Source organism: Panicum virgatum, chromosome 9K (genome assembly GCF_016808335.1).
Source record: "Panicum virgatum strain AP13 chromosome 9K, P.virgatum_v5, whole genome shotgun sequence".
Lineage (NCBI taxonomy): Eukaryota > Viridiplantae > Streptophyta > Magnoliopsida > Poales > Poaceae > Panicum > Panicum virgatum.
The window spans coordinates 51,358,446-51,384,046 of NC_053144.1; the positions used below are offsets into that span (position 1 = coordinate 51,358,446).

A 25,601-nucleotide genomic window follows, 5' to 3' on the forward strand; every position below is an offset into this window, starting at 1 on the left:
AATTTTATTAAAATTTTTGATTCTTAGCTAAACACTTTCATCTATTAGCACTTGGATTCAAATGGAGCTTTAGACGCTTTGGGTGGATGTATGCTTGAAACATGTTCGATGTGATGCGCGGACCCAAAGGGTGGCCAGAGTATGCCGTGGCATACCCTAAGCCAACCCTCTTTTACCCTAATGACTTCTTTAACTTAGATTTGATCAAATTCAAATTGCAACTTAACAATTATATTGGTGATAGTAGACATGGGAACAACTTCAAATGTTTGACCAATCATGGTTATCTCTCAGTTAAGCTAGTTCAAACTGAGAGAAATAAGATTTATGATATGGTTTATAATCTTTTAAAATTGGTCATTGATTTTAGCAAAAATTAAGCTAAGAAATAAGATGGGAGATAGTCTTTTGAATGATTGTCTACACACATTCATCAAGTGAGATATCTTCTTCGAGTGGATGAAGATGATATAATTAATACTTCATGGACTTTAATGTTGAAGCATAAATGAATTGTCCACCTCTTCCCATCAGCTTAAGATTTTGGGTTGAATTGGTTGGTACATGCAATTTAATATGGTATCAGAGTCAGAGGTCTCTGTCGGTGTTTTACTGCCAAGCTCTCCGAGGTATATTTCGAGGAGATTGTTTTTAGGCACGGACTCGTCGAGATCATAACGCGATGGTGCAAGGAACACAAAGATTTAGACAGTTTCAGACCGTCATACCATACGTTCTGTGTGGTCGTTTGTATTGCCTTAGGTGTTGAGATGTTTTGGAAGGATCCCTGCCCGCTCTTATATAGTCTGGGAGGACAGGGTTATATAGAAAAGTACTAGCCGAGTACTACTAGAGTCCTACTACAATGAGGTCGAGTAGTTTCCATGTACATCAACTAGTCCTACTGCCGTATGAGTAGTTACAAGAAAGGTAAGGTGTATCTATGTGTTATTCCTTACTCTAGAATATTCCACGTCTGTGAGCAGTCCCGCTGCCCTGGGTCTGACAGTCTCGAGTTCAAACCTCAGCAGGTGCGATTAAATAAAATAATTGCAACCGACTCTTATTTTCACGTTTGAGGCATAGCAGAGTCTACACGCGAGGGAGAGTGTTAAAGTATAAGTGAATTGTCCACATCTTCCCATCAATTTAAGCTTTTGGGTTGAATTGATTGATGCATACAACTTAATAGTTAAGAAGCTGTCGGGTACCACGATTAGGGACACCCTAATCGGGGTACTAAGACCGCTTTAAAATGCAAACACATGCTAAGGCAACTGGGCCCACAAAGGCCCACGGCCTCCCTCTGATCTGGAAGAAAGGAAAGGACTCAAAGAAACCCAAACACATGGCCCACCGACACGGTGCGGCCCATCCACGCTCCCCTCGGACCGCGGGGTGGCTTCCGCCTCGCTCGAGGGCTCCCATCGAGACCCCTCAACTGCGCCCCACATTTCCGCCTCGCTCGAGGGTAGCGAACCTACCCTCGAGCGGGCGAATCATCTCCGCCTCGCTCGAGGGTAGCGAACCTACCCTCGAGCGGGCGAATTATCTTCGCCTCGCTCGAGGCCACCCCTCAGCGCAAGGGACAAACAGCCCTGCAGCTCACCCGCCCGTCGTACGGAGGCTTTAAGTGACAACCACTCTTTCACAGTGCTCAGGATAGACGGTGTCAGACCGCCATTTCCCACGATGGCTGTGACCGGAGTTCCATCTGCCAACTCCGGTCGCTGCTCCGCCATCCCGGGCGCTGTGGCGATACTATGAGACCTGCGACGCGGGACGGAGCGTGCCCGGCACTGCTCCCCGCACTATTCTGCCAACTCCGGCCGACCGGACTCTACCTCATCATACGTATGGCCCCGGACCACCTCCTGCTTGGGAGGGGGTCCGGTGTCACCACGAGCCCCTCGGAGAGGGACGCCCATCACTCGTAGCCAGGAGCCCGGACCTCCCCCCCTCGAGGGGTCCGGGACCTCCACGTGTCTCCCGGACCTCCTAGTGTGCACGACAGCACTCCGTCCAGGGGGTCCGGGACCACCGCGTGCCCCGCCGCTGCTGGAGTACGCAAGATCCTGACCCGCAGGGCCCACGGAACGCCACATTTGGAGAACTGTACGCCCTACAGCGATGACCACTCCGCCTATAGGGGTTGGCAGGACGCCGGCGCGATCTCCGCGAGACCAAGGACGATGGCCAAGACGATCGCCACGCCCAACGCCATGCCCCATAGTGTACTTTCTACAGTGTTTGACCACTGCACCCCCACGATTCGGGGGAAGACGGCGACTTCCGTGTTCCCCTACTCATGTATCCCGCCCCTCCTTGTGTCTATAAAAGGAGGAGGCGGGCATCCCTTAAAAAGGTCGGTCGACTCTCTAGACATCTACCGCTCAGAGCACACGCACCTGCTCCTAGCTTCCGACATCGTTATTCACCACGTTCAAACCCCTCTTCTAGCGGAGACTTGGGAGCCTCCCTCCCTCTCTCACCTCGCTTGTACCCCCTACTACAAGCACTCCGGGTGCAAGATAATACAGTGCACTCGCACACCCCCTTTGCTGGACGTACGGCCCCGTGGCCGGAACCAGGATAAACCCGTGCATTACTGTGTTGCCTCTTGCATCAATATCTGGGACGAGGAAACACGCGGCATTTACTTGTCGGGATCCGGACCCCCCGGGTCAGGACACCGACAGAAGCGTAAGCCTGATAAGAAGAAATTAGGTAATCTCTTTGAACTATTATAGGTTTGTAAGCTTATTTTATGTTTTTCTAGGACTTAGTGTGCTTCTACTACTTATATTGTAATCTATGTAAGTATTGAATCTAAGTGCTTATATACCGAATTGTTCGTGGAATTTTTTGTTGTGTATCGATTTTTTTAGATTATACCGAATACCGAATTATATGTTGAAGTTATGACATGGCATACCCTAAGTTCCGATCCTAGGTCCGCCACTGATGTGATGTGATGCCACAATTTACATTTCAGAGGTTGTGTTTTATGATTTTGGTCGTGGTGCAATCCATCGAAACTGGCGTTGTTGTTCCAAAAACTCTAAAAACCAATACAGCTACATGCTTACTCTTATTTGGTAAGGCAATGGGATTGGGACTAATGGAGTCACAGCTTGTATTGTATACATGCATTATTAAGGTTCATCCAAAGGCTGCGAACTGTGCTTAAACTTTTTCGTACCTTAGCTTTAGTGAATAAGGTATAAGGAAAAAAATCTAAATTATTTCCCTAAACTATAGTCAAAGTCTGAATAACCCCCTAAACTATTGTTTGATTTATTTTACCCAAAAACTATGCACTTTGGTTTAAACTATAGAGAACCCTTTAGGTCGGTTTGGTGGTACCACCCGGAACTAAATACTTAGACCCTTTAGTCTCGGTTGGTGGCTCCAACCGGGACTAAAGAGCCCTTTTATCCCCTAGCCTTTGGAACCGGGACTAAAGGGCTCTTCGGGTCCTATATTTGCGGGGACAAATGTAAAGGATCAAAACTCCTTTCTGTAGTAGTAAATGCAGTCTTATGTCTTGAATTTACAGGAGCAACCCATATATATAAACTAGTATTGCCATTAGCATGAAGATGACGCTTTTAAATGTTGTACAAGAGTTTGAGTAGGGACTTTCGATGTGTGTCTTTACTTGCATCCTTTCTGAATGTCGTTAAACCAAGTGCCCTTGTTTGTATGGCTAGGTCACCACACTATTGTCCAAGAAATCTGACAGTAGTATAGTCCAAGTTTAATTCTAAGACAACAGTGACATCAGACCCACATCTTACTGCTTGATAGCGCATTACTATTTCTCAAGGAGAGGTGGAACCCAACGGTTCAGTTGGTGCGTTGTTGCATTGTCAGATGAGGCTGCATAGTTTGAGTCTTAAGCTTGTTGCCTCGTTAATTCATTTTCATTTATAGCTAAGTTTCTAACATGTATCTGCCAAATTTGCGTTGTTTTTTTTTTCATCTAAATGTAGAATGACTGAATCAGGTGAATAACTAAGCTGCCTCAAGAAAGGTCAAAAGTTATAGATAGATTTCATCGAGATTAATTATTTTTTATACAATTTTTTCTCTTCATACGAAGTCGCATGCATGAAGAAATTATGATTATATATATATATATATATATATATATATATATATATATATATATATATATATGTTGTGCTAGCTCTTTCTATATATGACTCTGTACGGAGACAAAATTTATTCATTTCACTAGGGGTGTAAAGAGGTGACCCTTAGGCGCACCTCCAATCCTTTTTAATTCAAGATTTTGTACTACTTTTTCAAAGTGATATTCTATTTTGAACCCCTGCATTTCACGAGAGCGCGAGGCGTGGCTGAAACAAACCAGAAAGGCTCTAAAATTTCTGGATAGCAGAGATGAGGAGGGAATCCCCACATCAGTATAGCAGGCGGGGCCTTGGATGATGGAGATGGATGTCAGTGGGTGAGGGCGCAGGGCCAGGCCATCTGAGCACATGCGGAGGAATGGTAACGGTGGAGAGCTTGATCATTTGCCTTTGCCTCCCGGATCAACAGGGTCTGGTTGCAACGCCGGCCTGCTGTAGCCAGCCTTCTGCGCATGGTCTTTCTTTTTGATAAAAAGCAAAGAAAGAAACAGCCTGTACTTGTCTTCACCTTCACGCCGGCACGTGGTCGAGCGCCCCAGCAGCTGCGGGTTGATCTCGACCAGGTTGGCCGTTGCCTCGCGGTCGCGGCAGGCTCTCGCTCTCCCGAGCGAGGGGCCGGGTCCAGGAGGCTCTCGCTCTCCTGCCAGCCTCACTGGCGGTTTTTTTTATTTTTGTTTTTTACAAAAAATATATTTTCGATTTGAAAATTTACATGACTATACCCTGGCCGCCCCGCTGCCGGGCGGCCCGGTCCCGGCCGCACGGTAGCGGGGCGGCAGGGGCATTTCTGAAAAAAAAATTCGCGGAGAAAATTGCGCGCAGGTCCCTGGGGCCGGTCGCCCGGCAGCGGGGCGGCCGGCCCTGGCCGCCCGGCTGCGGGGCGACCGCTCCCCAACCCTATATAAGGTGTTGGCTGCCCCTCACTCCCTCATTTGCCTCACTAAAAATCCAGAAAAAAAGAAAAGAGAGGGAGAGGAGGGGTGAGGGAGAGTCAAATCGGCGAAGCTCTGCCGGATTTTCAAGCTGGCGACTGTAGGTAACTAAAATTTTCTACATTTTATAAATAGATTTTGTTGTAATTTTTTTTTGAAACAGTAGATTAGCAATCAGTTTAATTATTGTTAGGAGTGATTAGAGGTACATTTAGGTGCAGTTACTTATAGTGATTAGCGTTGATATAGTACATTTAGTGTTAGATTTAGTATTAGAAAATACTAGAAAATTGTTAGAGAAGTATTAGAAAATCAAAAAAATTGCAAGATAATATTAGAAAATTGTAAAAAATATTAGAAAATTGTAGAAAATTATAGAAAATGTTAGAAAATTGTAGAGAATGTTAGAAAATTGTAGAAAATTATAGAAACTATTTTGTTGAAACAGTAGATTAGCAATCAGTTTAATTATTATTAGCACTAATTAGTGGTACATTTAGGTGTAGTTACTTGTAGTGATTAGCGTTGATATAGTACATTAGCAATCTAATTAATTAATGTTAGTAGTGATTATTGCTAGATTAAATATTAGAAAATACTAGAAAATTGTTAGAGAAGTATTAGAAAGTCTTAAAAATTGCAAGATAATTTTAGAAAATTTATAAAATGTTAGAAAAAATTAGAAATTATTATAAATTGTTAGAAAATCTTAAAAATTATTTAGGAAATATAAAGAACTATTAGAAATATTTAGATGTGTGTGATTGTATTGTATTGTTTTGATCTTACGTGGTAGGTATGACCGGGGTTACTCCTGCGTTGCTAGACCCAACAATAGACTCGGGTCACTGGTCCTTTCTTGCGAAGGTTCGGCACCAAGAACTAAACGTGCTGCGTCCACGTCCACCTGCAGAGTTAGTTCCTGTAGACCCACGATGGGTGCCCAGGTGATATGTCGTCTATTTTCTGCTTTTATCCGTTATACATTTCATTATATAATATATTAACATTTGTGCACTATATGATGCAGGCTGAGCGAGGCAGGTCTTCTCACTGTGGCTCGTCTTGCTGAGAGTGCTTTGGTGAAGCTAGACAGGTCTCTACTTTCAGCTCTCGTTGATAGATGGAGACCTGAGACACACACGTTCCACCTCCCTTGTGGGGAGATGGCACCGACCTTGCAGGACGTTGCGATGCTGCTTGGTCTTTCTATCACCGGAGACGCTGTCGGGCCCCGCGTGGTACCTTCTACGTGGCTGGAGGATCTTGAGGAACGTTTTACAGGTGTTGCCACCACGATTGATCTTGAAGATTTAAATGAGCACCCACAGTCGAAAGGCCCTTCCAAGTCATTGCTCCTACAGTTTCAGGTACAATTTCGTACAAAACGATATGTTGATGTATTTTATGGCTTTGAAATACCTCATGTGTTTCTTATTCTCAATGTTCGTACTTCATTGCAGCCGGATCTGTTGGCAGCCGATGCTGATGAGTACAGCGTGACTAGATCACTCGAGGCATACCTGTTGTGGTTGTTTGGGTACATCATGTTCAACAACTCACACGGCCACTGTGTGGATATGGTGCTTCTGCCCTACGCACAGGAGATCGCCGATGCAGATGAGGATGCCATATCCTTATATAGTTGGGGATCAGCGGTTCTTGCATGCACATATCGTGGACTCTGCAAGGCATCACGGCAGAATGATAGGAATGCTGTCCTAACGGGGTGCCCAATTTTGCTACAGCTTTGGTCTTACGAGAGGATTGCTATTGGTCGTCCCATGATTGACCAGTCACCGTACAAGCCGGATATGTACGGTGACACGGAAGACGACAGACCCACCATGGGGACTCTCTGGTACTCTCGACAGGTATGGACCCGATAAAAATTTATATTCTATGCATACTATGGTCATACATTGTTCCCTCAATACCTTTCTTATGGACACATAATTTTTATTTTTGCAGAAAACATGGGCACATGTACAGACCCGGCGGTTTTATCCTGAGTTTGTTGCCGAATTTGATCGATTGACCCCAGAAGACATTGTGTGGGAGCCATACAATCTTTCGGCTATAGCCGCACGTGCACCGCTTGTGATATTTTCGGTGTGCACACAGGACCAGGGCTTTGATATACGACGTTGCAGTTCAGGCCCACTACCCGGATAGAGTCATGATGCAGTTCGGTCGACGCCAGTCTTTCCCTGTGTCTTCAGCGTTGGATCATGTTCAGCGCCACGATCATAGGTAACAAAAATGTATAAGTCCCCATGTACTAATAATATGAAACTAATTTCTATTTAACGTGCAGTTTATCAAGGGCTGGACATCCTTTCTCGATAATGGGGGTCACTAGATTACAACCATGGGTGGCTGCGTGGGATGATGCAGGCGAGCAGTTGGCTGAGGATACCGGTCCACACACTGAGCCTTCGTTTCGGGCGTATCTGACCTAGTACGAACCGAAGACTCGTTGACGTTTGACGTATGTTGACATGCATCTACACCCGCATGTTGCGACTTCGCAGGATCGCTATGCACGACACAGGGATGAGGCATTAGCTGGGGGCGGTGAGTAAATGTTGACGGCATTTTCGATCTTTTAAGATTTGTATACTAAATTTTTTTGGTTGCAGTTCGAGGCATGTAGGTTGCTTGAATTAGATTGCTCACTGAATATAATGAGGATTCATGGCGGGTCTACGATGAGCATGCCGGCACAACTCGAGGCCTGGACCACTCAACGTGATAGAGCCCGAGGCATCCTTCAGGCCTTTGGTACGCGGACGGAGTACGAGGATTCCTACGGATCGTCGCAAGCGTCGACGTCGGTTTCTTGTGGTCCCGCATGACAGCAGCCTCCCTTATACCACCGACAATACGAAGATATGGTGTGATATTTACCGATCCGTATGTTTATGTGCAGTATTTAAATACGACTCCACACAGGGTACGAGTACCCCGGTTCTCAGCCCTATGGAGGGCCAAGTGCCTCGCAAGGGGCTCCATTTCAAAGAACCCAGTTTACCTCTATGCCACCAGCTGGAGGGACTTTAGGTAAATATGTGGTGCATAATTTTATTTGCTTATGTTTTATGGTCGAAGGCTCATACGTTATTATTTATACTCAGGATCACAACAGTTCACCGGAGTGGGGCCGTCTTCGTATCACCCTATGCCGCCACCAGGAGGATATGAAGGAGCTTCTTCCTATCCACCACCACCACCACCTGGAACATAGGGTACGTAGTATAATTTGTACGGAATTGCATTCACCTATTGAATGTTGCTTATTTTTTTTGATCTGTAGGGTGGTCTGAAGACAACGACGCGGCCTCCTTGTACGACTTTACACGGTTGTTTGCTACGCCTGCCCAGGACGATGATCCCAGCTTGCATACACCTGTGACTTTGTTACGCCGTCCTTCCAGAGACATGAGGCCACCAGACCGTCATAGCTACCCTACATATCACGTACACGCACAACGTAAGAGAGGTCGGAATGATAGGGGTGGTTAGTTGTTGGCACTTGTTTCTCTATTGTTATTATGGACTGTTTCGACTGTTCGGATTATGGTTGTTTATGATTGTGGTAGTTTACTTGTCATTTGTTTCTATATATATTATTGATGTGAACTTGTTATGTTTGTGGGTTCTATAATTCTCGTGAAATAAGGGAAGTTCTTGCGAATTTTTTTCGTGATTTAATGAAGGACAAGTTAAGTGCAGGAGGAGTTAGCGGCCGAGATCCCGCCGACGATGATGACGACTACCGCATACAGAGTAAATTTTGTGACACGCTCGTATAGCTCAAAATAGGGACCATAGTGTATCTAGCTGCGAGTACGAGATAACAGATTGCCACTGCTCAGCACGGCGATCACGAGTTTCCCATATGTCGCATTGTTTGCCCAGACAAACGTGACAAAAGACGACAACCCAATAGCAGTGCCCTTTCACCATTTCAAAAAAATATGACAACACAGCAACCACACCAGCTCACCTTCGAAGCAGTCTCTCGGGCGAGGACGACGGAACTGTCATTCTACGGCGAAGGTCTGTAGTGTGTAGTGGGGAAGACGGCATCTAGGCACGATCGACCGAGCGGCAGCGATGCAGTGCTGTGAGTCTGCATGCACTTAGATGCTCTGCATGCACAGAGATGCATCGAGTAGTCAGTTCGAGAATTGAATCTAGCCTTTTCAGTGTTCAGTCAGCTAGCCTCTTCACTGTGTTGTTATGTAGGCTTTTCAAGTGCATTTACACTCCACACTCCGGGTATCAGACCTTTATGTGCCTATAAATACTCCAAAGTTTGTAAACTCCCAGCAGCACTCAAACACCAAAGCTCATTGTATACCCAATGTCTGGAGGTGGGTCTAGCGGGAAGAATTACTACGGTTTTGGGAAAGGAAAATGGGGGAGAAAGGGAGACCCCATAATATGGGAGGGGCCTCTTAGACCTGATTCCTTTCCGGAACCAGTGTTTGAGTTTCCGCCACAGCACAAGAGTGAATTTACCAATGAAACTCCTCTTCGACAATACGATAAACGTAGAGAACCATGGCCAAAATGCAGACATGGTGAGGACTGTTTAGTGCAGATGTGCACCGACGGGATGGATGGCGGTCGGCGTTTCTTCAAATGCCCACACACATGGGTAATACTCGGTTGTCTTATTTCTTTATCTTCATTGAGACACCTTACATGAAATTTATTTTGCAGTCTTCAGATGCTCCAGAAAACTGTGGTTTACCAGGTGGGTCGATCCTGCACCAATTGATTCAATTCAGGAGTTCATCGAGTACCTCCAGATAAAGATATTTGATCTGGAATGCAAGGTGAACCATTACGAGGAAGTGAGCGAGGGTAACAAAGACGACGAAGATGATGATACCAGCAATGCTGCCGCTTCACAGGATGAACCATGCACTATTCCTTACTGCAACTGCCCTTGTCACAAGAAGAAGGGCCCTGCCCCTCCGGCACCACCGCCTGCACCACCTGCAATGGGTGGATACTGCGAAGAAGGCTCAACGCAGTTTGCTACGTGGGGGTATGGCTACTAGGACTACCTAGTGCTAGTGACATGCTGCATCGTTGTGTTTGTTGTGTTTTTTTTAAAATTACCTAAGGCATGTTAGCTTAGTTCAGAATCTGTTTACCGTAGTTGCAACGTGTTCTGCCATGCCACTGCATGTCTGATGTGTGTTTCATTAACGTTGTATTATGATGTAATTCCTATAGTTTACATTGTGTAATGCAGTTTTTAGTTCTTAATTCTTAACGTTATATTTCATGTGTGGTTCACAGTATTCTAGTCTCCTGAAAAGATCCAAAAATATTAAAGGCAAGTTCGAAGATTCACTAGATTGTTTGTGCGTGCGTGGCACCTCGGCGCCGTGATCTGTGGCGCCAAGACGTGTTATCTCGGCGCCGACCCTCAGGGTCTATTTCTGCAAAAAGATACAAAAAGAGCACATATGTGAAATTCTTTCGCGAAAAGGGATAAATTACAAAAATTACGGCCGGGCGGCCTGGGGGCCGGCCGCGCAGCTGCCTGCCCCAGAGACCTGTGCGCAATTTTCTCCACAATTTTTTTTTCAGAAATGCCCCTGCCGCCCCGCTGCCGGGTATATTCATATAAATTTCCAAATTGAATATATATTTTTTAAAAAACGAAAATAAAAAAATAAAAAAACCGCAGCCTCACTGGACGCGCCACGCGGCCCACCAAACTAGCCGTTATAACTGATCTGCGCCTGCTCGCCCCCGCCGGCCGCGCGAGCCCATCACCAGTCACCGGCCACCGCATCCGTCCAGGGCGGCGTGACGTGGCCCGCGGTCTTCCGGGGGAGCTCTGCGGACGGGTTCCTGGGCCCCGCGTGGTTCCTGCCGACGGGACGAGGTCGCTCTCCGGCCGAGAGCAAGCCGAAGCGGAAGCGATGCCGGGAGGCGAGGCGGGGCCGTAGGTCCGTTCCGTTCCGTTCCGTCCACACGCGAGAAAATGATAGGTCTACGGTAACCTCACCGGTCACCGTCCCTTTCAAGTGCACTACGTTTGCTTTTCTTTTGCCCCTCTCCGAATGTGCACGTTGGGATAGAATATTGCTGCAACGGCGTTGCACTTCTCTTAAGTTTTTTTCTTTTACTTTAACTATTTATAAAAAATAGAATTATGATTGCAATATCAAATGATACACAATGAAGTATGAGCGCGTGCTCACGGTAAATTCGATAAGCTTAGTTTGATGTTGTAGTAGCTGAGGATTTTAATAAACTTATTTAATAATCTCTATCTCTATTGTTTCTAAAGCAACCATGACTCTCTGATCCATCGGTCGTAATCTTAATCGGAATCCGATAAGCAATATTTCGCGCGCTCACGCTGGAAAAAAGAGCATAAAATTAGTGGTGCTGTGTGGACGACGGGCAATCTCGCTAAACGTACTACCGAGAAGCTCGACCAAGACCAGCGAGATTTGCCCGTTCTCTGTCCGCACGCGGGAAATGAACCGCGAGCCGCTGGTAACCTCACCTCCCCTAGCTTCACCCTTCTTCTTCTTTGCCCTCTCTAAATATGCACATTAATGGATAGATATTTTCTGCTACACCCGCGTTTCATTTACTTTTTCTGCCTTATTCCATTTCACTTTAGTTTTCCATTTGTTTAAGCTTTTCTGTCTTTAACTGTTTTATAAAAAAATCATGATAACAACTGCAATATCAAAATCACCGGAGTATGTTTCTGGTGAAGTTGACAAAACTAATTTGACATCAAAGTAGTTGATGTTTTTGAATATTAAGAGTAAAATAAACTATGGTTTAAAATGAATAATACTACTCCCTCCGTTCCAAATTATAGGTCGTTTGACTTTTTCAACTCCAAATTTGACCGCTCGTCTTATTAAAAAATTTGTGCAAAATATCACTTATTTCGTTGTGACTTGCTTTATTAATATAAGTATTTCAAAAATAACTTAAATTTGATTATATTTGCATAAATTTTTTGAATAAGACGGGTAGTCAAACTTAATGTCAAAAAAATCAAACGACCTATAATTTGGAACGGAGGGAGTATAGTTTAGGCTATTTGGCAGTCCACCGCAGAAGCTGCGAAAACGTCCCATTGCCATCGCGCCATCATGCATTGGGTGCGTGGACGACATCCATCCATGGGAGCACGAGAAAAACGACAGGTCTCCATCAGTCCATGGGCCAATGGTAAGCTCTAGGGCTCCATCCATCTCCATGCCCGGCTGGTAAGCTCACCGCTCCCACATGGTCTCGCCTCGTCTTCCTTCCCCCACTCTCCCAGCTGGATTAGTTTACCTCCCTTAAACCACGCCCAAAACCAACTTGCGTTTCCGCCATCGCTCCTCCCCTCCCGCGGCTAGCTGATCCACAACCTCCCCCCCGCCCACCGCCATTCCCACCTCCTGCTCCACGCCTCCCCCGCGCCGAGCCCCCCTCCCCGCTTCCAGCCATGGCGGAGGAGGCCTTCGCGCGCGCGGTCGACGACGGCCTCAAGCTCACCAAGCGCCTCGTCCTGCCGGGCGGCGGGGGCCTGCCCCCGCCGCGCCCGCCCCAGGGCATGGACCGGGACGACCCCGCCGCGGTGCACGGCGCGTGGCTGCAGCACCTGCTCCCCGCGGCGCCCATGGCGTACGCCGTCGTCGTCGACCCGGGCGCCGTCGACAGCCCCGACGTGCCCAGCTACCAGCCCCACGTCTACGGCCGCCTCGACCCGCCCGCGCTCATCCCGCTCCAGATGCGGGAGGTCGACCTCCGCGTCGACTGCGTCGCCGGGGGGTGCGCCACGGCCGAGGTCGCCCTGCGCGCGCGCTGGTGGGTGCACTGCGTCACGCGCAGCCGCGCGTGCCACTGCCGCGTCGTCGTGCCCATGGGACACCAGGTCCATCATCCGCCGTCTTCCTACCCCTTGCTGCTTTCGTTCTCGACCGATCTGTTTTTCCTCAATCTGCTGCTGCTGTGCTAGATTTGGGTATGGTTAGGCCTTGGAATGATTAGCATTGAGTTTCGTGCCCGCCCCGGCAGCTTGATTCCGGTTTGGTGGATGGGCCCCTCGATTTAGCTTGTGCACTATCATGCAATTTGGACTGTGCTCCCGGAAAAAATATCAGGACCTACTTCTCTGCCATCATGTCATTACTCCTGAGCTGCATTTCGTTGGAGCATTAGGGGGTGACACTTGGGCATGCTGTACGGGGCCATCGCTCTGCCTTTCTGTTGCCAGTGGATTCCAGCATAGTTTCGCAACAAAGCAAGACCCATTCCTTGCTTTCCATGCGAGAAGATAAGCAACAAGAAAGACATAACGGCTTGGACTTGCAAAAGAATAGCTGTCGCTGTACACCTGTACCCTTTTCCAGCAGATGCTTTCACTTGACGAAGTCACTTGCATTCTTTGGTGCTACTTATTGTAGCACAGGGTTTGGACAATTACTTTGCTGGATGGAATCCATTATTCTGCCTAAACGAAATGCACACTTTCAACTGTAATTTAGAGACACTGAAGTCATACGACGGACTATTAATTTGGATAGAAGCTTGGTTTTCTCCAGGAAATTTACTAAAACCTATTAGGTTGATGTCTCTTTGGTATAATATCTCTTCTACATTCTGATGTTGGTACACTGAAGTCATACTGTGCAGAATCTTGAATATTAAGAAATGTACATGCCATGTCTGTAAACATCTAATGATTTAATTAATAAAATTATATCTTTGCTACTTTGGTTTTATTGGCAGTAGTCTTCGATGCTTATATTATCTGAAACAATTCTTCATGTGATTTTCTGCTGGTCACAGTCTAAAGAATAATTTCACTAATAGGGTTCAATTCTAGGCGCTGAGGTTACTGTTGGAAAAAGATCGTACAATACTCATGTAATTGATACCGAGGATAACAGTGCTGTGAAGATTTCCATGCCTGAGAGTGGGGGTCTCTTGAAACAGGAATTGTTTTCCTTGACAATACCACAGGTACCTTCTATGCACTTCAACAACTGCTACCTTGTGAAGTTTCAAGCTTCTACCAGCCACTTTGGCCTTTGTTGATTTGTTTTTTTTATTTGATAAGGTCGGGGGCGGAGAAGATATTTTTGCCACAATCAGGTGGTCACAGAAGTTGCTATATGACAATGGACAGTTTTCTGTTGAAGTTCCTTTTCGTTTTCCACAGTTTGTGAATCCTTTGCCAAAGGTTTTCATGAAAAAGGAGAAAATACAGTTGACTGTTAATAGTGGTGTGAGTAAAGAGGTTATTTTGCAGGGGACAAGCCACCCCTTGAAGGTAATCAAGTATTTACTGCTATTTGCTGATACTAGGAGAACCTCCGCAACATATAATTACAGAATGACCTCTTATTGCAATTTCAGGAAAAAGGCAGGCAGAGTGAGAAATTGTCTTTCCTGCATGAAGCTGCTGTTGAGAATTGGTCAACCAAAGATTTTACCTTCACATATACTGTAAGTTACCCCACACCTTTTCTGGATTACCTATACCTATTTGATATTTCTGTTTATGCTTGTGCTCTTTGCCTCTTTGTCAGTCCTGTATCTGTGGCCATTCAAATATCGAAAGCATAATGGGTTTTATTTATTAAGATGTGAAGTTGGAAGTACTTCTAGTTTGACTTCTCTAATCAACTTCCCATGTATGATGAGCATAAGACTTGGACGTCGTGCATGTCTTCTGGGGTTTGAATAGAACAACTATGCAAATGGCATACTTGACGTAATTTTACCTTGATACTGTGACCAAAGCTATGCTATGATTGCTGTTCAGTATGTAAAGTTGAGCATATGTATTCTTGGCAGGTATATACATTTACATGCAAGGTCTCTCCTTTTTCTTAAAAAAAATTAATTTTATGATAACTTGCAGGTCATTTAATGTTTTCATACAGTGAGAGTCTTATCCTTATTCTGTTTATTGATCAATGACCAGGCCTTTAAGTCTACTGGTTTCCTGTGCTATGTTCATTCTTGTATTGTGTGAGTTTTGTGTGGTTTATTTGTTTCCCGGTTTCTATCTTTATTGGTTCTTTACTGGCTTGTCCGACAAGGCAATGTACACCTCCTTTTTCCTTCATAATACAATAACGGCAGCTTTGCTGCCAGTTCAAGAAAGAAAATTATCTGCTAATATTGAAATGGATGCTTTGCGGAGTTGATTGTTCCAATTTGACTAATACTTGTAGTGGAGATGAGAATGAAATCTTTTAGTTTTACCCAACTTATCTTTTTGTCATGCCTGTAGGTTTACTCTGGTGATTTGTCTGGTCGAGTTCTCGTGAAGCCCTCAACATTGCGTGATTATGATGACAGAGACATGTTCTGCCTTTTTCTTTTACCTGGAAGGAATGAGGACAGAAAGGTAGTTGCTCTTCCTTGGTTATTGTCTTGTTGTCGTAGCATCATGTGTAAACATTTGTTAGTGGATAACAGCTGATGGTTAGAAATGGTTTTTCCTTGAGGTAAAGTCAGTAGGTACTAGGTACAATGTTCTAGCAAGCTGAATGCAAAATTACCTCTTTTTTCCCCCCCAACACAGATAGCTCTAAATTTCTGGTGCTTTGTTTGTCAAACATGTTGATATATTTTTTACCTTAGCTTGAAATCTTTCGTTTCTTGGACACAGTAACTTGATTTAGTGGTGCGGACAATTATTTATTCAATATGAAATAAGATTTATTATGTGATCCCCCGTTTTATATTCATAAAGTTACCCTTTTAGTGCAATATATCTCATTTTAGTGATCTGATAGGTCTTCAGAAAGGCTGTTGTTTATATCATTGATACAAGTGGAAGCATGCAAGGAAAACCACTTGAGAGTGTTAAGAATGCCATGGCTACTGCTCTCTCTGATCTTGTTCAAGGAGATTTTTTCAACATAATAGCATTTAATGATGAGCTTCACTCATTCTCATCATGTTTGGAGCAAGTAAATGATAAAACAATAGAAAATGCTATCCAATGGATGGACTTAAACTTTGTTGCTCAGGGTGGAACTGACATCATGCATCCTTTGAGTGAGGTATGAAGATTATAACAAGTTATCATTTGTCATATGATTAATGTCACCATTGTGGCTCATATTTTCCCTCTTTTTTGGATATAAGGCAATGACTTTGCTATCAAATTCTCATGGTGCTCTTCCACAAATCTATCTCGTTACCGACGGGTCAGTTGATGATGAACGGAATATCTGCCATACTGTGAAAACTCAGCTCGTGAATAGAGGACCTAAGTCTCCTCGTGTTTCTACTTTTGGACTAGGTAATATCTCATATTATTTCTGGTTATGTATCACTCAACTGGTCAGGCTAAGCTATACTGGCAAATCTTTGTTTGTTTTCTTGAGTCGTGAATGAGATATTAGTCTGCAGTCCAACATTATTCTATCAAAATTCAAAATATACACTGTTTAAGTTGATTGCTTTTGTGTCTCTAAAGTTTGTTAAGTGTAGTCCTTAACTCTTGTGAAGGAACTAAAGCACAATAATGATGTTGTTTCTTGTTCTCTACATTTGTTGGGCATAAAATTTGATTTCATTACATAATTGCTGATTACTTGTCTGATACATTTTCTAATCATTTTATTTGACCGGAAACAAGGTTCATATTGCAACCACTATTTCTTGAGGATGTTGGCATCAATTGGTAAGGGTCACTATGCTGCTGCATTTGATACAGGTATTTACATGTTTCTCCCTTTTATCTTGGAAGCACACACAATCTAGTAATGAAAATTCAAAACTTTCATTATGCTCTAATTATTTTGTCCTAACTTTTAGGTTTTCTTTCTTCTTTGACATTCCCTGCTGTAGTTTGCCTAGATGATCAGGTATCACTTATCAGTAGAAGATAACATGAACATAACTTCAAATACCCCATCTTGGTTTCTTCCAGAGCAAAAATGAAGATTATGGAAACTATTTTACTCTTGCATGATCAAAACTTGGCCTAACCCAATTCGCTAGAACTAAAAGGATTTGTAATTGCATTATGAAAAGTTTGGATTGATTCTGCTACTGATAAAATGATTTTTGTTGCGAAAAAATATTTTTATTTAATTGGCTGCCAACATTACTACCATTCTTATTCGTGTAATGTGCTTTCTGATATCTTTTTATATTTCCATTAAATTCAGCAAATCTAGGATCAAAATAAAAAGCATTAACGAATCTTGTTCAGCAAAACTAAATGCATATCAAATATGCTGACTGAAATACACTATACAGATTATAGGGATTAATCAAATTTGTAAAGCTAAACTTTTTTTTCACCTCAGGATCAATTGAGGGTCGAATGGTTCAATGGTTCCAGAAAGCCTCAAACACAATAGTATCGAATATTTCCATTGATGCTATAAAGCATATTCAAGAGTTTGAGGTGAGTAATTTTTAGTTTACTTTAACTGTTCTGTTGGTGCCTGTGAAAGAGCAATCCATGTCCTCCACCCTTTCTGCTGTTGTCCTGATGTAAGATTAAATCGACTAGTTCAATTACATCATGCACACAGATCAACTAGGAACAAACTGTCCATGCCAATTGATATATTAGGCTGGAAAGAGGATAGCAAAAAGCTGAGTAAACTATTCTACAATGAATCCCATAGATTGTGCAGCTATTTTGAGAAGCAAGGAATACCTTGCAGATGCATGCATTTTAGGCCCTTATCATTGCAATAAGCAGTTCATTAATGTTGAGTGAACTGTCTCTATATCTTAAGACATTAGTTACCCTATCTGGAAAATATATGTTTCTTACATTCAAGCTTTTCTTTTCCATTCAGGTGGATTCTGAATACATTCCAGATGTATCTGCGAAATATCCACTCTGTGTTTCTGGAAGGTACCATGGCAAGCTTCCAGAGACCCTTATCGCCAAGGGTCACTTGGCTGATATGAGTGAGATATCAATTGAACTGAAAGTCCACCATGTAAAGGATATACCTCTTGACAAAGTAAGATACTCCATTCTCTTTATTTAGTTATTTTCACTCAGTTGATTGGTTTTACAATTACTCTGAGCTGTTGACGGACAGCAGGCAATGAAATACACAAATAGAGGTGGCTGAGTAACTTTGATTCTCAATTGTGTTCTTACTGGTACAGACCTTTGTACAAAACAAAGAATGTTTTTTTTCTGGACATTAAGGCTGAACTTAATTGCATCAGTTTGAAGTGGCTTCTTGACCCTGAGAGTGTAACTGTGTAACAATGTAAACATAATATTGCAAGCAGCTTACTCATCTGTTTATGCATCATTTCAAGTGTCCAGTTAAGGATTAGTACAATATCAACATTAACCAAGGTAACCAAACGAAACACTAAATGAATAAAAGTAGTTTTTTTATTTGACTTGATTTGTTCAAACCATTGCCTTTCCTGGCACACTTAGACACATAACTGAAGTTCTATGCATATCCATTGTACCTTGAACTAAAGTTTGCAGTGGGCATGAGAGATTAACCCTTGAAATAAACAACAGATTTCTTCTAGCCTACCCCAACTTGCTTGGGACTCAAAGACTTTGTTGTGATTGTTGTATTGGCTGTTTGAATCTCAGTTGTTGGCAAAGCAACAGATGGATCTTCTCACAGCAAAAGCATGGCTTTCGGAGAACAAGGAGCTCGAGAGAAAGGTAATGGAATTTATTGCAGGCTAATTTTAAAATTACATCAGCTAGCGGTTCAAGGTCCTTAAATGAAGCTCTGCAAGTAGGGTACAAAGTTTTGATTGACTGATGTGGTTGTTTTTGGGCAGTGTTTAACATCCTAAAAAATAAATTATTACAACTGTGAGAGAATGACCAAAATCATCGTATAAATATTTTCATGTGTAAAATTATGAGCCATTAACAAGTTTATCTAAGGTGATGGTTTGACAAGCTTCACATCTACCTGTGAAACATTCATAATTCTTTTCTTCCATTGCCTTTATGTAAGGTATTAATAGTTCTGAACTGCTAATCCTTTGAAATAGTCATATGGTTCCTTGCAATCACTATCATGGAGTTGCAAGTTTGCGACTATTGTATTGATCAGCTATTTCCTTATCTGTTTCTTTTTTTTCCTTCTTTTCATTCTTTTCAAGAGCAAAATATGGTCACCATGCAATGTAACTGGAACCGTTCCATACACTGCTATAATCTGCCAACATGTATAGTTGCTGCAGCCTGTCGCAAGCTGCTGGATAACATAGTTACATCACCCTCCTTTTGTAGATATTATAACAAAAAATTGTTATGTCCTTTTGTTTGTTTATTCTTCTCTACACTTAATAATAATTATTTTTTTCCACATTTCTTTTGCTCCAATTTACAGGTTGTGAAATTAAGCATACATAATAGCCTTCCTTCTGAGTACACACGCATGGTCCTACTTCAAACTAGCTTGGACAAAATAGATCCAGCACAACAGGTAGAATGCTTTGTACAAGAGTTATATTTTGACAACTAACTTTTTATTTTTTGCTATTGTCAATCCAAGTTAATTAAGAATGCAAACTACAAAATGATAGGTACATAACCTAGCTTAGGACATTTATTTTCTATTTCTTAAACATTTTAATTGGCCCATTTGAAAATATGGACTTACAACTGTGCTGTATGAAGTTAAAATTTTCCCAAGAACTGAGAATCATAAGATTTAAATCCACACCTTCTCATGTAGACGAACTTTCTATGCTGAGACTTGGAAGCATACTTCTTCTTGAACCAATCTGATGTTTCATTCTATGCCCAACAAAGCTAGACAGGCCCTAGAATCTGTGACTAATATTTCTGTATTTGATCAGGCGAAGAATAAACCAATAAAACAAAGCAGCCCAGATGAGCGGTCAGCGATGCCACTTCGTGGCCTGACACTTGGATTTGGTGATGTCACGGCAACAAGGGAGAACCTGACAACAGGATTTGGAGACATCAAACCACATGAGCAGTTTGAGATATTTGAGAAGGCTGTCGGCTGCTGCAGCCGCGTGGCTGACTGCTTCTGCTGCATGTGCTTCATCAAGGCATGCAGCAAGATGAACGATCAGTGCGCAGTTGTCATGATGCAGGCCTGTGCAGCCCTCGCGTGCCTTGGATGCTTTGAGTGCTGCTCGGAGCTGTGCTGCGGTGGGGCAAACTGAGGGCACCGCTGCATACAAGTCGGTGTGCTTGTGTTGTACGGTAATGTGAATAGCATTATTGCTGTATAGGATGGGCATCACGTGTTTATCTAACTTTGAATGCTTGATCAAGGAACGGCTCTGTTATCTGTATGTACATTTTGCAGTAATGGACCATAAGTTGGATGTAATTCTAACCACTGTATTAAAAGACAGACGATGATCAAATCCCAAAACAGAGGGGGAAGAGTACATAAACTATGTACATGTTCTTTCCAGTTCCTACCAAGCTTCTGATGTTTTTGAGTTAGCAGTACATAACAAGGATGGCTACACTTCATTAGTATCTTTCTCTGTTCTTTGGATTTCCACCTCGGTTTCGATCACAGCAGTTTTGCCATCCTCGCTGTCATCTTGCACCTTTTGTTCAACTTCAACCTCCGCGTCGACCGTGACAGGTTTGCCATCCACCACATTCTCAGTCATGTGCTCCTCAACATCAACTTCAGGTTTTTTCTTGTCCCCTGGCTTCAGTGAGATGTGGAACTTCTCCTGAATCTTCCCAACGCCTTTCTCGACACCTTTCTCCACAGGTCCAATTTGCCTGTGGGATAGTGAGGGCAACATCCTTGACAACCTGCACAGCAAGCCAATGGTTATCTGCTACGCATGATGAATTCAGGAGCCAACATATAAAAAAAATTATATCTGATCAATTACATGGTGGCCACCAACAAGAACAACATCCTGCACGCTCTCTTTGATGCTTGTACCCGGAGCTTCAGCATGGGTATCTTTCTTCTTACTTGTTGGTGTACTGTTCCTATCATCGTTGACATCTACCTTCACCTCCATTTTACTCTCCTCACATGTGACCTTCCCATGATCAAGTACAGGGATGTGTTGGTATGGATCCACAGTGAAGACATAGGCATGCACGATAGCTGCAATAGCCATCTACAAGAATAATAATAGACTTTGACTCGAGTGAAAGAGGAAAAGCTATGAGAATAACAATAAGAGTCTTTGCTGAAGTAACAGAGGAAAAGATAGTTCACAGTGAGGTGACAAGATTACCTCAATGCAAATGAGGAAGTCCTGTATTGCATTCTGCACTTTGCCCTCTTTGGGCAGGAGCCCAGTTTGGCATATGATTGCTATGCCGACTCCTTGCCACCAAGTGGCAAATACAATGGCCTTAAAGCTTATAAACTTGGCTAGTGGCCTTATTGCATGTAATTTTTCATGTGTTGCATTGTAAAATTTGACAAGACAGTACAATGCCCATGTCTGGCTGAAATTTATGACAATAGCAATGTAAGGATATCTGCATATGAAAGCATAACACATTGTTAGAAAACAACATAACAATTGCATAATAGTGAAGCATATCATATTTGCACACTATAAAGAAAATACTTAAAAGCGAAGTCTAGTTTATTTATTTTAGAGGAAAGCTGAAAGAAGGTTCTGTCCGTGATACCTGAAAGTGATGCAATAAAAATTCTATACAGATCACCTGACCCCATCTCTAGTTTGCTAAAGCTAGATGTATTGCTGATTTCAGTAACACATAAAACCAAACAACAGAATTACCCGTAGTTCCACTTGAATTCACCATCTCCATAGGCTCCAAAAAGCTCCAAAATCAGTGCCAAGAAAGCACATAGTGTCTTCAGAATCATCTGCAATTTTGTCAAAGAAGGTTATGGCATGCCGTTATTTGCCAGTGCTGGCTGAGGGAACATATTATAGAAGAGCTCACATATTGCACAAGACCGAATTTTATAATTGTATACAAGTTCTCTCCCAGAGCATTAGGGTCACAAAAGAAACTGCGCACTCTGCTTCGGTTTTGAGCTTGTGCCTTGTCCTGACCGTTGAGCAACTGCTCAGTTAGCTCTTCCCTTTTTCTGTTCTCAAGCAACCTGAACACTTGCCGTTCGCCACCTGAAGCACAATGCCACAGCAAATTCAGAGGAATGACACAGTTGGCAGCATGATATGTAGTTGATCATCACAAGGCTACAATGACTAGTTCTAAAAGAGAAGAAGAATGAGATATAGGCGCAGATAATGTACGATAAGGAAGTAGTACCCAGACAAGCAACCAAGTATCGTCCGAAGGCATACAGAGCAAAGGCTTCATAACAATTCCGCAATATATCACAAGCCAGAGAGAACTTCGAATTCCACAGTGAAATTATCTGAAAAGAATTGAAAACTGGAATGGGATATCAATTCATGTCAGTACCATGAAGTATAAGGAAAAGAGGATTATCCTAAATCAAAACATCCTGGTTGAAGCAAGATAGCAAAAAAGTCCATTCGACGCTGAAATTTTGTTTTAGAAGCGTGAAGAACTACACTTGACATTTTGTCAAAATAGTTTGCTGTTGAATGCAAACCTAGTACTACCAGTAGCATTTTCCCGACTTGAATAGGCATACGAACAAGTGGAGCTTCTACTTACAGATTCAGAGGCATATACAGGCACCATGAACAACACAGCTGTGACCCACTTCTGCTCCTGCAGAATTTCAGCAAGGACAAACAAAAAATGCAATTTTTCAACACGGATAACAATAAAGCCATAAGCCTCGGTTACATTTGAGACATTTCACCGAACAACTGACAGGCTAGAGGGGTTCACAACTTTCTTGGGATGTGAAGTACTAATGGAAAGAAGTACTAAAACCCTTGCACTTACGGCTGGGTTGCTGTACGATCTGAGGTGCTGCAGGATGAGCCAGAGAGAGAGAGAGAGAGGAGGAGGGCGACGAGCGCAAACGCGGCGCCAGTGAGCACCGCGGGGGTGTGGATGTTTCCGTACAGCTCCCGGAAGCTAGAGGCTCCTACATCAGATGCCATCGCTTCATTCGAGGACCTGACACTCGGAAAAGAAGCTGGGAAAAATCAGCTGCAGCCAGTAATCCCGCCGCGCGGCAAATGAATCCGCGACGAGCTGCACGGATTGGAGTGCCCGTACTAGCAGAAACTGAAGGGGAAAAAAGATTTGGATCTGGGTAGCGGCGGCGGCGGCGGCAGGGAAAACGATTCTGCAGAAGTAGACGATCGAACGATGCATCCACGCAAGCGAGGGGGATCCTTACCAACGGAAAAGGAGGAACCAATAGGAGCCCGGGCGCGGGTGGACGAGGACGCCGGCGGGGAGAAGCAAGGACGCCTGGCTCCGGACGGACGCGTGGAGCGCTCCGCGCGCGCGGCGGTGGCCACGGCGGAAAAACGGTCGGATGCGTCGCGAGCTGAGCTGACCATTCCGCATCGTAACTCACTCCCGCTCTGTCCTTTTCTTCTCGCAGCCACGCAGTTTTATTAATCTTCGTGCCGCTCGCTATTCCTGGAAGTTGACGGTACGGATGGATCCAGAGATGGCAGCGGATCGGGTTCGGTGCGGGTATCCGCGGGTTTCGGTTTTTCGGGTTTCGGGTTTGGTGTTGGTTTTTCGCCCACGGTTTTCAGGTTCGGGTTCGGGTTCGGGTTCGGGTTCGGTTTCGGGTTTTGGTTTCCACCCGTGGATATCCAATGGATATCCGAAATAAATTATTTGGAATTAAAACTCATGTTTTATAATATGTTAATGATAATTTGTTTACTTAGACTATTAAATTTATTGAAAGTTGAGTCATGAAAATATTTATTATTTGTTGCATTTTGTTTATTCATGTGAATATGTGTATATTTATCTGCGGGTTTCGGGTATCCATTCGGGTTTCGGGTATCCGCGGGTTTGGTTTTGGTGATGGATTTCCACCCGAATCGGTTTCGGGTTCGGGTTTCGATTTCGGGTTTCGATTTTGGGTGCACGGAGACTCCACCGATCCGAACCCGACCCGTTGCCATCCTTAGATGAATCTCTCATCTTGTAAACAACTGCCAAGTGCCAACTGCTGCTCAGTTTTGGTCTCCATGTTCAAAAATGGCAAGTTTGGCCTCTAAATACTAGTATAGGAGTACGGCTCAAATTCATGAAAAGTAGCACTCGGCGTGGATGTGTAGTGGAGTGGTAGATGCTGTAATGGATTGCAAAGAGAGGAAGGCAAGCAACCCCTTGATTTTTTTTAGCATGGATCAGGCAAGTAAACACAATGGAATGCCAGCATCCGCATTAAATGTTAACTGTCATGCCACATCTTCACATTCATTTGAGTTATATTAATAAGTGCGTACATTATGGGACCAAATCAACGCTTTTGGAGCTTTGAGGAACAAAATGATCCTATTGGCAAAGTTTAGGGGCCAAGCTATAGAGTTGCTAAACCCATCATATCACATTCACAATGAAAATATGAAAGGATGGTGTAACATCCCTAAACTAATTAAAGGTTAAGCATGCCATCATGTGCATCATCAAGCATTAACCATGATTAAATTGCACTTAGGAGTGATAAACTTTAGGGCTAAGCCCTTTCAAAATTATAAGGGCGGGCGGTCCCCCCTATAGGGCGGGCGGTCCTCAGTTCATCAGCACAACCCTCTTTTTAGTCAACCACGACCAAGTCAAGTCATGCCACGTCAACACCCCCGAACGGTCCGCGCCCCACTCGCGGACGGTCCGCTAGGGCACCTCCGTGCGTGTCCAATGCGCAGAAACTTAGCGCCACGTACCCCCACCTCGGGCCCACGCGTCAGCCCGAGCATCTCTTCCACTAGAGCACCCGCTGCTCTCTCCCTCTCTCCTCATTCACTCAAACTCCACTCTCTCTCTACCAAAGCCATGGAGAAGCTCCACCACCCTCTCCTCCACCATTGAAGCCCCTCCTCGCCGGAGCCTCGCCGGAGCCTCGCCGCCGACGAGCTACACCACCTCAACTTTATCTTCTTCCTTGGAGCTAGGAGCTTCTCCAAGCTTCTCCCTCCATCTCCTTCCTCTTCCTCAAGATTCAAGCAAGGAGAACGAGCTCGAGCTTCACCAAGCCCTCTACCTCATCTTGAAGCCCTTGCCGGTGTCCCACCCATCGCCGGTAAGCTCATCCCCTCCCCGATCTACTCCCCATTGGCCTAGGTTGCAAGCCATGAAGCCCTCCTAGAGCACTTTCACCATTGATGGCCTAGAGCTTTGAGACCTTAATGCATGTGGGTTTTAGCTACCAAAATAAACTCCCTACACTCCCAGGAACCCTTAGAAACAAACCACATCCCAAACCATGGCCGGAATCGCCGGCAGCGAACTTGCCGGTGAGCCTCGGCCGGGGTGCGGACGGTCTCCCCATCATGGGCGGACAGTCCGCTAGTCACCCGACCCGACCCATAATGTTTCTGGACACTTTTCGGCCTTCCAAAAATTTGTGAGGTGGACGGTCTCCCCCTAGGGGTGGACGGTCCGCAGATCATTTTTCAG

General features: G+C 44.1%; 1 protein-coding gene and 1 pseudogene across 1 annotated transcript; one reads left to right on the forward strand and one right to left on the reverse strand.

Annotated features, from left to right (window-relative positions):
- The first annotated feature begins 12,423 nt into the window (after positions 1 to 12,423).
- On the forward strand, positions 12,424 to 20,545 carry LOC120652098. Its single transcript, XM_039929814.1, has 13 exons — positions 12,424 to 13,010; positions 13,952 to 14,101; positions 14,199 to 14,411; positions 14,498 to 14,587; positions 15,381 to 15,497; positions 15,889 to 16,158; positions 16,244 to 16,400; positions 16,740 to 16,817; positions 17,416 to 17,516; positions 17,920 to 18,090; positions 18,696 to 18,770; positions 19,453 to 19,548; positions 19,925 to 20,545. Exons 1-13 carry the CDS (start codon positions 12,582 to 12,584, stop codon positions 20,258 to 20,260), a joined length of 2,283 nt encoding a protein of 760 aa, XP_039785748.1. The 5' UTR covers positions 12,424 to 12,581; the 3' UTR covers positions 20,261 to 20,545.
- LOC120652099 lies at positions 20,421 to 23,342 on the reverse strand (annotated as a pseudogene).
- Positions 23,343 to 25,601: the final 2,259 nt, after the last annotated feature.

What these genes read in the sequence shown, in the direction of transcription:
- LOC120652098 (XM_039929814.1), top strand. Translation starts at nt 12,582, where the DNA reads ATGGCGGAGGAGGCCTTCGCGCGCGCGGTCGACGACGGCCTCAAGCTC. An exon ending in TTTCCTTGACAATACCACAG is followed by an intron (nt 14,102 to 14,198) that starts GTACCTTCTATG and finishes TTATTTGATAAG; the next exon opens with GTCGGGGGCGGAGAAGATAT. An exon ending in AGGATATACCTCTTGACAAA is followed by an intron (nt 18,091 to 18,695) that starts GTAAGATACTCC and finishes TTTGAATCTCAG; the next exon opens with TTGTTGGCAAAGCAACAGAT.